The sequence below is a fragment of the Archocentrus centrarchus genome, chromosome 19 (genome assembly GCF_007364275.1).
Source record: "Archocentrus centrarchus isolate MPI-CPG fArcCen1 chromosome 19, fArcCen1, whole genome shotgun sequence".
In the NCBI taxonomy this organism is placed as follows: domain Eukaryota; kingdom Metazoa; phylum Chordata; class Actinopteri; order Cichliformes; family Cichlidae; genus Archocentrus; species Archocentrus centrarchus.
Genome location: NC_044364.1, coordinates 24,317,148 through 24,331,937, shown reverse-complemented (window position 1 = coordinate 24,331,937; position 14,790 = coordinate 24,317,148). Strand labels below are relative to the sequence as shown.

Sequence of the window (14,790 nt, the reverse complement as noted above, 5' to 3'; positions counted from 1 at the left end):
ACACAAAGGCATTCTCTGTTGTTCTGCTTACCACATGGCTCCTTTTAATATGACTGCAATGTCAGCAGATGACGATTACAATTGTGGTGGTGTATTGTCAAGTTGCCACATAAGACTCGTTTGAAAAAAGCTCATCTAAGGAGCTCATGTTGAACGCTCAGCCAGTTACTTCTGGTCCCGCAGTCAATAACAGCATTTTTCCTTGTCCCACATTTTTTTTATGTTCATTTCATTTTGTTATTTTTCTTTTGATTATTTTTTTCTTGTTGTTGTTGAAACATTAAAGATGGCGGGAGGGAGACCCGGCGGGACCACTGGCAACACTCAGGTACCCCCAAAACCCCGACTGCTACACCACCTCCCTCCAGCCCTACACTTTCCGCAGTACACTACAAACGTAGAAAATACTAAAAGCTGACAGACATGATCTGTGCTTGAATATGTGTTCTAAATTATCAGTGCACCACAAGCTCCAGTGGACCAAGCACACCCCTAAATCTTATCTTGAGCTCTCTGCTAATTTTCTGAAATAGGGCTGTGATTCAACACATCAGCCCTGTGCTGCAAGGTGGTCTGGAGACAATGTCATAGACCGTAACAAAGTTGGAGACTATATTCTGAAACACAGTCAAGCAAAAACACTTGCTAGGATTGTTATGTTTCCCGTATTTTCTGCAAATCTCTGTGCAGAATTGATTAAATAAGCCACTAATCTGCAGTTAATTAAAACAAACACACACCTGTTGAAGTCTAAGCATGCGCTCTCTCAGACACCAAGTATCAATAATTTATTCCATCTGCATGCGTCTTTTGGACTGCTCATGTAGTAATTGAATAAGCAGACAACATTAAACTTTGTGAAGGTAAAATGTGGAGTTCTGTAACAGATTGTTTTTAAAAATGTAAGATATTTCAAGCACTCTTCATCTCTTCAGTCGTTTTTTTTTCTTCTTTTTTATATATATGTGACCTGCATAAGTCATCTTTCTTAAAAACATTTCACTTTGGTGTAATATTCATACATTAACTCAATTTAACACTATTTTCAACAAACATTGTCAGTCACCATTCAAAAATCAAACAAAACAATATTCTGTATTCAGATTCAACACTGTTAATATAAATCAAAAGACGGCTCCACAATATGAAATGTGTGTCACAAGCTAGAACTGGAATGTCAAAGTGAAATGTTAATTTAAAGAGTAACAACTCCCAGGCCAAAGTGCTTCTTACACTGCCATCTATTGGCTTCTTTAACCTCTACCACACCCTGTGTAATACAGCCTTCCCCCAGTGTACAGAAGGTAACATCATTGTTTAGTGTGGTAATTGGTTCACATGCGCCCAGCTGTGATGAAGGGTGTGGTGATGTGAATCTGACCACAGTGCTTTGTGTGGTGTGGGGTTGCTCTTTAATAATGAGCCCTGAAATCAAATCCAGTGTGTAATTCTAAGAAACAGTATCCTCTCTGCAGTGTGGTTGTGCTGAGAGTACAGCTTATCTGTTTACTTTTGTAGCTCTGCCTTTCACCAATGATTAGTTTGAGTGAATCAGGAACTAAACTGTATCAGACTCCTGTGAATCGTGGGCCTGACTGTAGCTTCTGTCTCAGCATTATCAAAGCCACAGTTTGACCCATTAAACAGTTCGCCCTGCAAACCTTTCAGCATGTACCACAGATTAGCCTGTTGGCCTGTCCCTGTCATGGTCAGGAACAGGGAACAGTGACTAAACAGAATGGCACACCAGCCTCCTTTCAGCAAAGAGTTGACAAGCTCCATATTAACCAGGTATTGTCCTCTACAGCCAGTCAGAGCCTAGTCTCACTGTGATTACAGGTGTACAAACAGGAAGAGGCTAGCATTGACCACAGACCTTTGAATGTCAGTGGATTTTGGCAACTTCTATTGATGACAGGGAAATAATCATTGGCAATAAAAAGTGGGTGGGTAACTTGTTACAGGAATCTCTACTTTGAGGCAGTTAATTTAAGCAACTCACACTGTAGGTAAAGGATAGCATTGATTGACATATGATGGGAGAGCAATGTAGTAAAAGATTACCACGGCCTGGAGTGTCCACTAGCAAACCGAGTGATGGGATATGAAACCTCACTGACACACTGTTCTATTGCTTCCATAAGGTTAAGAACAAAAAACTGTCAAAAACCTACTCTGATTCATTTGGATTACAAATGATCATGGTTTTGTACACTACAAATGTAGCCAGATCAGTATCAGCTGCTCCCCGTCTTTCTTTAATGAAAAGATCTACTGTTAAAAAGCAGAGCTGACACTTTTAAAAAAAAAAAAAGCTAGAGGAATTGTGGCTTCTGCTTTACACACAGTGCTTATAATTTCTCCCTTTACCACAATTAACCCAAACCCACAGACCAGATAGTAGCAGTGGAGCTTGTGTGCAAAGAGGTGGCTGTTTCTTGAAAATACATAATGGATATTTTGCAGTTAATTTTTCATAATAATCTTGTGATTAACACGACAACTGTGTTGCAAAGAACTGATACACTACAGTTTACTGCTGACATTTTCCAATAGCCACAAGGTTTTTTCTTTCTATACACATACAGCAAACTGTGAAACAGACTGTGAAACAGTGAAACAGACACATGGACAAATAGTTCATAAATCCTTGTTCTGAAACATGGATTCAATAGGTCTGCGTTTAAGTCCATTTGTTCTCACTGCAAGGTCCAGTATTGTTGCAGTCATTTGAGTGTGCTGCTATCTGGGTTTCAAACTACTTTATGGCCTAGACAAAAGTATTGCACCTTCATGTTCTCTGCAACACAGATTAAAATCAGTAATCCTGGAACTCTGGGACTATATTCACCTAACATGCCAGAGGAACATTATGAAACTTAGCAGAATGAAATTTACCAGTGCAAGTGTCTTGTTGCTCTGTTAGAGTCACACGTCAGAATGATGCTATCTTTGACAAGCTATCTCTGGCTTGAGGTCAGGTGACTGACTTGCATTCCACTGTGTGGCCTATAAAACCCTCGTTAAGGAAAAATCCAGTGGCCAGTTTGTGTCTTGCGTTATCTAGTGGCTCCATTATTACAACAGTGACAAGTCATAGCAGGAGTGTCTATTGCTGTCTGCTGCCAATGACAAGCAGCACGGGTATTTTGATTGACAATGGTAGGCAGTGACCTTCAGTTATGGTATTGTAATATTGTAGTCATTGTACGTCACAGTAACATCACAATAACCTAGGTTGGACCTAGGAATGGAGTTTTTTTTTCTTTCCCCTAGCCACATACTAATAGGACAACTCTCAGAAACTAGAAAATGTAAAATTTTGACATTACAGGTTTTCTGTTAAAAGGTTTACAATTTGGGTTTTCCAAATAGACAAAAATTCTCTAAGGATGCTATACATTACCGTTACCATAACCCAAACCCCACCCCTACTCTAGATGGGTTGGCGCTTAATGTTCTTGATCTACTTCTGCCAAACTTCTGGGTCCTCTGCACATCCAGGGAACCTGGAACCTAGTGTGTGGTCACATAAGGAGGCAATTTTTATTATCATCCTGCAAAATAAAAAGAGAGGATATATCATACCGTCTGTCTGTCTGTCTGTGAGGTTGTACCTTTCCGGTCTATTGACTCCAAAAATGCAAGGAGTTGAGCCATGAAATTTGGCATACTTGTTCTTTACTCTTCAAAGATGTGCAGCACAAAATGGAATATGTATTATATCTTTACTAACCCAGAAGTGACTAAATGTATTTGGATAAAAATTTTAGGGCAAGGCCACTAAATTAGGGCAAAGTAGTTTTTGTAGAAGGTAACAAGATGTCTGCTGAAGGATTTTCTGTTATGAAATGGGTCTGTAATGTTATCCTGACTCCTACATTTATTTTATATTTTCATTAAACCTGGGAGGATATCTCCATTGGTGATTGATCTTGTTATAAATTAAAAGGCTTACACATTCCTTTATAGTCTGGGCAGCTGAAAACTGTATAGATTCTCCATGTTTTCTGAGACATTTGTGTCAAAAGTGCCATCACATAGAAAGAAAGGTAAATCTTGTTGACTCTAGCTCTGCCGGGGAGTTGTTCATATCTATATTGCTGCTAAAAACTGAGCGGCTAGTCTGTAAATTGCCACAAGTTGTATCTCTGACTGAACCTAAACTCATGTTTTAAATTTAAAGTGCAGAAACAATGAAGTTGCTACTGTCCTAATGCATTTTTTACTGTGTGTTACTCAGTTTACGTTTCTTTTTACTTATTTCTTGTCAGTCATCTGTGTGTGGTAGTTATCTCAGTGTTCCTTTTTTATTTGGGTACAAGCGGAAGAGAATGGATGGATATTTCGAGACCACGATATCTCATAAACTACCAGTTGTTAATTATTTCTTTTATTACTTCCATTTATTAATGTGTCAGTCAATGCTAGATTGTGGTGCAGCAGTAACACAAAGTACAACTGTCAAATAAGCATACAGCTTAAACAACACATCTGCTAGCCATTAAAATGAAAACTGAACAACAGAATCTGATGCAGGTAGTTTTATTGCTTGCTAGTGTGGGGTTGTAGAGGTGTACTAAATGTAGGTCTGTATATTTCTGTGCATGTATTAAAATTGAATTTCATTTATTTATTTATGTTTTAATTCTTATAGAGTCATTACACACGAGCCCAAGCTAACAGCCCTCGTCCCATCATGACACCATTAGGCCCCAACCCTAAAGGCTCCCAGGGTATGCTTGCTTCCCAACAACTGAGCCAGTCACAGCAAAGTCAGCAACCAGCCAGCCAATCACACCACTCACCTGGTGGCAGTGGGCGGGAGCAGAGAGAGCAGCGCAACTCCCGTTCTTCCAGGAGGAAGGGATCAGATAGCAGTGTTCCAGAGGAGGAAAAGGACAGAAGGGAAGAGACCACGGGTCGAGGTGAGAATGGTTCCATCAACAACCAAGACAAAAATGATTAGATGCACACATTATTAGGTATTTTGTGATGGTACTGCCATTTGAAATGCTATTTAGACTCCCGTTGAATAATGTACTAAAACATATTTAAAAAAAATAAATTTAAGGCATCTTTTACTTAATGACAGTGTAAATTTGGAGGTCATCATAAGTAGGGGTGTAACAGTACAAAATTACACGGTTCGGAGAATCGCGGTTTGGTTCATCTGCATATATGAAATAGTGATTTCTGGATCAAACCGTTATTTATGTGACTAAAACAAATAAATTACACTTCTTTATTCTTTGCAAACAATAACAATAGCAAAAAAAAAAACAAAAACTCATGAACATAAAAGCCTGACCAGAAAATAAATGAAACTAAAAAAACTAAAAACTGATCAGTGTCTACTACATATCAACTGAGAGGTCTGTTATTGTTTCACTATTAAAACACAATGCAACACAACATTCCTCAGAAAATAAAGCTAATAAAATAATCCTCTTCTGATGAGATTGACGAGAACAAAATCAATCAGTATCTGCGTATCACCTTATTATAACCTCATGCTTATTTATTCTCGATATTGTCGCAAGAACCAATTTTCAGGAGATCAGACATGTGACCCTCCCATTTACGGACAGCTGACAGGAGCCCACTAATCAACAACAACTGGTCATAAGCTAACATTATCCCAGCAAATGTTAGGCTTTAATGTCCTAAAAATTGCTTTCCCTCTGATAAACAGTTTGATCACATTCTCACATCATATGAGAGTTTATTTGCTAAGTGTCCGGGTCATCTACAACAGTATATTTGCATATAAATACTGAGTGTAGTTCTTGAGCTTATGAATTAGCTGTGTGTCTGTTAGATTTTGAAAAACGAGTTGTCTGATTTAAAACTACAAGAAGTAGAACTATTTTCATATGCAGATGGTGCTGAAATCACAATCTGCAGCTAATGGGCTCAGTCCATAGTTTCAAGTCATATTCAATACAACGTTAAAGTCCTTTCGTAAAATAAAGTCTCTATTTAAGTTTGTAGAGCAGCGCATGTTTTAATGTGATGCTAGCCTATGGGCACGCAGTGCCCGTTTCTTATTGAAATCCACCCCTTTTCATGGCATTCAATTTCAAAACACTAGGATGGCAGTGGCAAAAATTTCACAAAGTGACTTCACCTGATGTCATGGCAGTTATGCCCATCTTTTATATACAGTCTATACCTTCATCCTAACCTAATGACAAGAAGCAATTTTTTCGATAAGCAAAGGTTGAGTCAGCATAACAATGAGTCTTGCATGAGACCTTAGATACTGGCATAGTTAGTTTTTCATATCTCTTTATGACACCATCAACATTTTCAGCATAGTTTCTATGACTTTCTGGTTAAGTTTCAGAAAAGTTCACAAGGACTTTCTGCTAGAAAGTCTTCCTTGTTTCTGGCAGAGTCCTGAAGGTAATTTTCACCCAGGTGCATGTGGGATCTGGACCTGAGCAGTTTCAGTAGCTAAACCAGATTAAGCTCCCACTAGTTCTGCAGCCTTCCTCAAACAGTGGTTTATAATGTATGTTGTCATGGTCAGACTGATATTGGGTTCTTCCTGCCAGTCCTGAAAAGTGCACTGTGCATTCTGACAACCCCCCCTCACAACAGATCAGTGATTATATGGTAGAATATAATGATTTAACAGTGTTAAAGAAAATTTCAGACATTAGACAGTAATGTGTGTTATGTAACAGTCTGTAGTGTAATTGTTACTGTCTCTTTCCTTATCAACTCTAATGAGATAGGGAGACGTTACAGTAGCCACTGTTTTAGCTCATTCAAAAAAAATGTCCAAGTAACGCAACTGTAAACAGTCTTGACTTGTGTTTCTGTCTTGTGTGCTCAGTTATTTCTTTGCTCTTTTTTTTTTAAAGCACTGAATATTTTCATATTGCAGCTTCATTAAAAATGCACTCCCAGTTACCTGACACTCAGAAAGATCTGGATTTATGTCCATTTATCCCTGTGAAAGTTTGATCACACTGCACCTGAGAGGCACTGTTACTGTCTTGGTTCACTCTCACACAACTACATAAAGTCTGGCCAAAATTAATCTTTAGAAGATTTTGTGACTGTTGGCCAGTATAAACAACACCAGTAGAGAGCAAAAAAGGTAGTTACAGGATAGAATAATCAAACCTGTCTCTCATTTGTTTAGACTCTAAATCCAAGGCGAAGCAGTCTGTAAACAAACGCAGGAAGGGTGAAGAAGATGAAAAGAAGGCGGGTCTAAAGCGGCTGAAGACTGACATGACGTCTGATCTATCAGAAAGTAGCGACTCAGAAAACCCTCACAATAAGAGAGCCACCCACTCATCTTGCTCTTCTTCGTCGTCGTCCTCCTCCTCCTCCTCTTCCTCCTCCTCCTCCTCTTCTTCCTCCTCAGAGCCCAACTCTGAGAATGAGCTAAAGACTCGCAGCAATGTGAAACCAAGTGCCATTTCTAAAATGGAGGAGGACGAGAAGCCACTTCTGCAGGGACCCAAAATGAATGATTCCTCAGCACTCATTGGCTGCCTGTCCCCATGGGCGGAGCTTCAAGTAACAGAGGATATTAAGAAGAGCGTAGTTAAGGAGCCAAGCAAAATGTTAACAAAGGAGGATGAGGAGTTGGTAGCAGTAACACAGATCACCCAGTCTCCACGGCAACAGACGCCGCTAATGTCTGATGTCGTCCAGGGCGGCATTATGGAGAACAGCAAGAACGCTGTGAAAGGTACAGTCAACTGCTGCAGGTTTCTATCATATCTCAGATGATTATCGGTTTAGTATTCTTATATTATTGTGCTTTGTTTTAGCATCATCTCGATCCCAGACACCATCGCTGTCCCACCTCCACAGTAGCAGTGTGATTGACATCACAGATGATGCCCAGGCCACTGTGCACCGTGAGAGTTCAGAGGCTGTGTCAGCACTGCTTGCCTCCCAGAAGGCCGAATCCACAGCCCTCTCACCTTACCTCCCTCTCAACCCCTCACCTGTCTCCTCACCACCTGTTGCTCCATCTCCCTCACCATCAGAGGGAGGCCGCAGGATAGAGATTGAACCTCCAATGCAGCAGCAAGGCATTCTGGGAGGTGGCATTACAACAGCCAAGAGCTTAAGCAGCAAGTTGGAGTTTGCTCCCTCTGAGATCATCAGGTAATAACAGACAGTGTTTCGAGTATTTCAGCCCATGTTTTTTTTTTTTTTTTTTTAAATGTCCTAGTGTACAGTAGGTTCTCTGGGTTACTTAAAAAAAAATTTATGATGGTCCATCTGCAGACGGCACAGACCACAAGTCTGTAAGCCAATGGGAGTATGAGCCAATGTAAGACCCTTCACTTCCATTAGTGTGTGTATAAGTTAGATGTGTCACCTCCACTGTCTGTATTTCTCTTTTCTTTATTTTTCCAAAATCATAGTTAATGTAGACTTATGTTTCCAGTACTATTTGTTTGTATACAGGAAGCCATTTTCAGAGAGTAAAACATTCCAATATCTGTATATCAAAATATTTGCAATCAAACACAAATTTAGCAACCAGCAAAGATAATAGAACTCTGCTCATGAAAACCAGAAGATGCTGTGATTGCTCCCTCCAAGTTCTATTCTGTCTCCTAGCTATTGCACATTTGTTACTTGATGATCTAGGCCAAACGTGCAAAGAGAGCAACCATCAACTCTAGTGCCAAAGTGGACCAACTTTCTTGTGAAGGATCATAAGGAGCAGCCTTGTCATTGCAGTTTTATTGTAACATCCCGCGGAATATGAGGAGAAAAATCCAGTGAAAACTACCTGAACTATCATACATATCATATTGCAAATATCCTCCTGATACCTTATGTACTCTGTAGTGGTCACAAAAAAGTTACATTGAAAGATACTTTTTTCCTCAGTCTCATTTCTCAAGAAGATGTAGATTCTTTATTTATGCATGTATTCATTCTTTGAGTGTGGTATGGGTAAGAAGAGTATTGCTCACTTAGCTAAGAAATAGGGCAGCTCGGTGCAGACATGGTTATCACTGTTACCTCACAGCAAGAAGGTCCTGGATTTGAATCCATAAGCCGGCTGGGTTCCCTCTGTGTGGAGTTTGCATGCTCTCCTCATACTTGCATACCATAATAAAAACCTTGGTGTTCATGGGCCTGGCCCAGATCCCGATCTGAGGATCTCTGGCTGCTCTCAGGGTTTAAGTTAAGCAGTTTTTATGTGGGCTTTATAGTGGTTCAAATATCAGAAGCAAGTGGTGAAAAGCATAGCTCTGCTCTCCTAGATTAAATGGTAAATTTATGAAGTTATGATTTTTGAATATTCTGTTTCTGTAATTTTCAGTTGAAAATACCAATAGAATTGCTGGTTCTGTTGTGCTTTTTTTCCAGGCCTGTTACATCGATGGCTGAAAATGTAATGCTGGTGGAAAAGGAGAAAAATATCCTTCCTCACCATCTTCATTATCAACATCAACAACAACAGCAACAACATCATACACTACAACCACAACACTATACACCTTTTCACTCTGGTATCAAGAGTCCATCTTTATCTGAAGAGTCAAGAAAACACCTTCAACAGCAACCGGCCCCCCACAAGATGAACACAGTCCTCCCTCCTGATATTTCTAAATCTCAAATGAGCCCCAGCCCGAACCCCAACTCTGCTCATGTGGACTCCCTAAAACAGAAATCCCAGCACCCCAACAGCTCTCAGAGCCCTGTCTACCCAAACACAAACCCAGCTGATCTTGTTAAAGCTAAGCCTCATCCAGGCCTGCTGGACATTTGTAAACCTAAACCCAACACCTCCCCAGAGGTATCTAAGCATAAAATACCAAGGTATTCGGATACCTCCCCACCTCCATCTGGCCGTTTGCCCATTAAAATGGAGTCATCAGAACCTCCCCGGTCTTCTTTCAAGCCAGTGCTGTCAGAGTCAGGTGGAGTCGGTACAAGCAGCAACACCAAGAGTCCGCTGATTATTAAGAAGAATGAGCCCTTCACTGTTTACAGAGACCCAGCACTTATTCGCTCAGACGCAGAGAATTCTGCCTCTGCAACAGTCTCTTCCAACCACGTGGCAGCCTATCTCCATCCCCACCTGCACACACTGCACTCCCCCCACTCACCCTGCCTCACCCCTGCATCACACCCCCATGCAGCTTCCCATCTCCTTGCCACTCCTCACACCTCAGCCTTACCTCACCCTCACCTTTTACCTTCCACTGTGCTCCCAGCCATGGCGCCTCCTGCAGCATCTCTCCACCCTCGGCTCGACTCTCCGGGCAGTTTGGGTCACCTTCCTCTGCCCCACCCGACAGCCACACACCAGCAACAGTTCCTACAGGTCTGACACCTGATGACACACATGCTACTGTCCTGTCTGGGGGAGTTTGAGGTGGGGGAGAGCAGGGATGGGTGGGAGGAGAGTAATGTGTCTTTACAAATTATGGTTTTGTCCTAAAAATATTTTTGCCATCCTTAAAAAAATAATCTGCTAAAAACGGGTCTTTGTTTTTCAGAGTCAGGGCCATCCTTCACCGTCTCTTCTAGCCCAGGCTCACAGTGGGGCTGCCGGACTCGGCCTGTACCCAATCCTTTGGCAGTACCCCAACGGAACGCCAACTTCCTACCCCCCAGGGCTCAACATTTCCCCTGCAGCAAAGTGGGTCCACCCTGAAAATCCTGTCACTGTGAATTCTGAGGCCTCTCTCAGGAGGGTAGGTGTACAGAAGTACTCGTGTTAGCCAGTATTTGTGTCTTAATTGCATATTTCCACTGATGAAAAAGGTAATAGTAAAGGAAGAATTCAGAGATTCCTTTCAGCTATAGTCTGTTTTTTTAAGTTCCAGCTAAAACATACTCCAGTTCATTCAACTGAATTACAATTTCTTTTGTACTGTCCTTATTATTGTGAGTTAAGAATATCTATATTTAGTGAGATGTAGGTTAAAAATCCAAAAGTGTTCTAGTGTGCTGACAATGACAAAATGAAGTGGTGGTTTAGTAATTAGTCTACGGAGAAAATCACAGGAAACACTTAAAAAAAAAAAAAAGTCTTGACATGCTAATGATAGATCGCATTTTGGGGTGGCTGTGGCTGATGAGGTAGTGCAGGTTGCCTGTGATCAAAAGGTTGGTGTTTGGCCCAGCATTCAGATGCATTCCAGTTTTCTTGGACAAGATACTGAACTGGGTGAAAAAATTCAACTCTGTGTATCCATCAGAGTGTGAGTGTGTGTGTGATTATATGTGTGTGAGAGCGCTTAAGCGATAGAATAAAGTGCTGAATTGTTGATTGTGACTTGTAGTTAAAAAAAACAACAACAAAAAAACACTTTGAGTACACAGAGTAGAAAAGTGGTATATAAGTGGTATATAAGTGGTATATGGTGGTATATTTACCATTTTTTGTTCATTAGAGGAAACAGCACATTTGATCCTTTTGTGTTCTTTTTAATCTCTTCTTCTTTCAGCTGCTCCCTTTAGGGGTCACCACTGTGAATCATCTACGTCCATCTCACCCTATCCCTAACATCCTCCTCTGTCACACCTCTGCATGTCCTCCTTCACTACATCCATGAAACTCCTCTGAGGTCTTCCCCTTTTCCTTCAACATCCTTTGTTCAATATCCATCCTCAATATCCAAAAATCAAGACATGGACCACTTAAACATGCACATGCATCCACCTATTCTAATAATAAGAACTACTTTAGAGTATATACAGTACAGCCTTTACCACAGACTTACACCTCTTTAGAGACTTCCAGCTAGAAGGAATTACACTCTCCCTACACCAGGGATGACAACCATCACTGCTCTCTGCCCATTTTTGCAGAATCATGATTTTTGCCATTAATAACCCACTGCTTTTATTCTGTATTATGTCTAGTGATAGGATAATACACAATAAGCTGTGTGTTTATCTAAAAACAGGAGGGTTTCCAAGAACAGGTCAAGTGAAAACTGTGTTTGTTAACCCTGAGGTGAAGGATACTCTGAGCTTTCTGTTCCAGAAAGAAAGCTAATTTAAACCCTGAGGATGATCGTGGTGCAGCAGAAACCACTCTGAAACTGGACTAAATATACTGCTATAAAAAATTAAAGGAACACTTTGAAAGCATCACATTGCAATTGGAAAAATCATACTGGATATCTGTACTGATATGGACTGGCTAATGTGTCTTTCTTTTCTTTTTAATCATTTATTTATTTGAGGAAAGTATACAGGCTGCAGAAAATCTGAATGTGTTCCAAAATAATTTCATGGTGAAATATTTACACACTTTAAGATATCATTATTTATTGCCCTGAGAAAAAAGTCTTAGTGTAAATATCTGAAAGTTTACAGGCAGTGTGTACCTTAACACCTTTTTAACTGACCATATCATTATTAGGTCAGACTGGGACTTTTTTAATAATCATAGACCCTTTAGAAGACTGCACTGTGTCTCCATACTTTTATATTCATCTGCATTGTATCTGTGAGGTTACATTTGAATAAATATAATGTAAAAATATTGCATGCTATGGCCTGTAAGGCCAGCTTCAGCATCTACTAAGGGAAATAATATGTATTAACTAATAGATTGCTTTCTAATTCACTGTTTTTTAAAGCATATCATTGACATTCATTCACAGTTCTTACTGGAAATGGATTCCTGTATCAAAGAACTATTGATAAATATTTTTTTTCTTTACCTACACATGCAGTAGGTGAAACAGTTCTTCCTGCCAGTTACACCTGAGTGTCTGTGGCATAAAATCAAGTGTAGCTTTAAATCACTGTGAACTTGACTGCTTTTTTTTTTTGCCATTAACAGAATGACAATGATGTTTCTCTTTGTGTGTTTTGTGTAGAATACTGCCAGTCCATGGCTTCACCAGGCTGCTGGTAGTGCTGGTGACAGTTTGGGATTGCTGAGCCACGTTCCTGTCCGGCCAGCCAGCGCTGATGCCCACCGCCCCCCTGTCAAGATCACCCACACAAGCCCTCCACTGTCAAAGGCCAGTGTGGATCTTCATAAAGAGTAAGCATCAGTAACATGTAGGGTTACTCTCCAAAGTGGAAGGTTGCTTTAGTTAAAACTCTACCATCAGTCATTAGTGATGATTATTCATGTTTATACTGCCTGGAAGAAAACTTTAATTATTGTTTCTGTGAATTTCAATTATTTCTTCATTTCATGTAAAATATTATGAGAGAAAAAAAGCAAGCAAGCTGCTGATGTTAGATGGGTTACGCTGTACAATATCAGATCTAGTTTTTCTTAAACTGGATAACATAACTCACACCAACCAATGCAGTCTGACAGCAGCTGATTTATGTTCCTGGGCATGAATTTACCACCTTCATTTTTTTGTCTTTCTCATCTTTTGTGTACTGAATTATACAGAATCAATATTTTCTACTTTTAAAGGGCTAAAAAGTCCATATTTAGAGGTTGGATGAGTTGGTGTAGTAAATCATTCAAGTCTTACACATCAAAGGATGGATGATGGATGGATGGGTTTTGCTTGTTTAAATACATTATTTATATAAAATGTTCTATTAATTATCCTTTAAAAAAACACTTGGTTAGCTTTACATAAAGATCATAGTTTGGTTTCAAATGCAAAGGTTTCCACTTTTTCAAAACTCAGTTTTCTTGGTTGCCACGGTTTGAAGAGTAGAGAAAGTACATGCTGCAGAATCAAAACTACTTCCTATTGAAATACTTTTTTTTTTATAAAGCCATGCTGACAAAAAAGTGTCACTACTTGTGTTTTTGTGACTTATATTTTGCTATGAGCCTGGGTTTCACCAGCATGTTCTAAATGTGACTGGGTAAAGAAATGAAAGTTGATTCTTTGTGAATAGAAATTTTAGCTTTTCACTGAACTTCACATGGAATTTCTCAAGTATCCTTTGGGAGATGTACACAGGGTAAATGAGGGAAATCGTTAATTCCTTAATGAGTTCAATATACATTTAAAACTTACAGTAAATTACTGTAAGTTATAAAAGGAGCACTGGGGCTCTGTATCGTAAAAGCACAGATTAAAGAGGGCACTAAATATTTCCTTTGGACATTTGAACCAAATGCCCTTTACTTCGAGAAGCTCTGTGTTCAGAGAGCCCTCACAGAGCAGCATCTAAGGCAGCTCTGAGAGACAGGGAATGCCTGGTCAGTTAGATGAAGTGAAGTGACACTAATCCAGTATTAAAGCAATTCACACAGAATGCCATTCATTTAGCAGTCTTTAGCCTCCTTATGTAACCACAATCATTGTTTAGACATCACTGACTACCCAACACACAGCATCACTGGGGTAAGATCACACATCAATTATTTCTCTCATTAACCTAGTTATGTCATATTGATTAAAGTCTGCAGAATAGGCAGATAAAGTGAGGGCAGTCTAAAGCTGCCTGTTAAGTAAGGAAAGTAATTGGGCAAGTATCCCTTACACGTTTCTTTCTTTCTTTCTTTCTTTCTTGCCCCATCAGGACAGTGACACTGGCACAGCTGAAACAGGAGCAGACAGACAGAAGTCGCACTCCGACAGGAAAAGATGTCCACCTACACCGCATTTACCTAGATCCCCACAGCAAGCCTCGTCTGACGAATACACAGGTACATGGCTGCTATCACACAGTTTTTTTTAAATATTTATTTTGTAAAGCAGGTGGGAAAAAGACATGGTGACCACCCTCTTCAGTGATATTTTTTCGGGTTGAGAGCAACAGCGTTCTTTAAAATTGGGACCTAAACTGAAATTCAGTGTTCAGTTATCAGACGCGTATATCGGTCTATGTCACATGTAAATA

The 14,790-nt window shown here is 39.9% G+C and overlaps 1 protein-coding gene across 3 annotated transcripts in view; it reads left to right on the top strand.

Annotated features, from left to right (window-relative positions):
* jmjd1cb (jumonji domain containing 1Cb) overlaps positions 1-14,790 on the top strand; it is an 88,753-nt gene that overhangs the window by 53,327 nt on the left and 20,636 nt on the right. For all 3 annotated transcript variants that reach the window (XM_030755869.1, XM_030755868.1, XM_030755870.1), the window contains exons 6-13: positions 287-328; positions 4,658-4,928; positions 7,157-7,714; positions 7,797-8,139; positions 9,364-10,324; positions 10,500-10,697; positions 12,840-13,009; positions 14,470-14,596. In XM_030755869.1, coding sequence (XP_030611729.1) covers positions 287-328; positions 4,658-4,928; positions 7,157-7,714; positions 7,797-8,139; positions 9,364-10,324; positions 10,500-10,697; positions 12,840-13,009; positions 14,470-14,596 — 2,670 coding nt within the window. The remainder of the gene's footprint in view (positions 1-286; positions 329-4,657; positions 4,929-7,156; positions 7,715-7,796; positions 8,140-9,363; positions 10,325-10,499; positions 10,698-12,839; positions 13,010-14,469; positions 14,597-14,790) is intronic.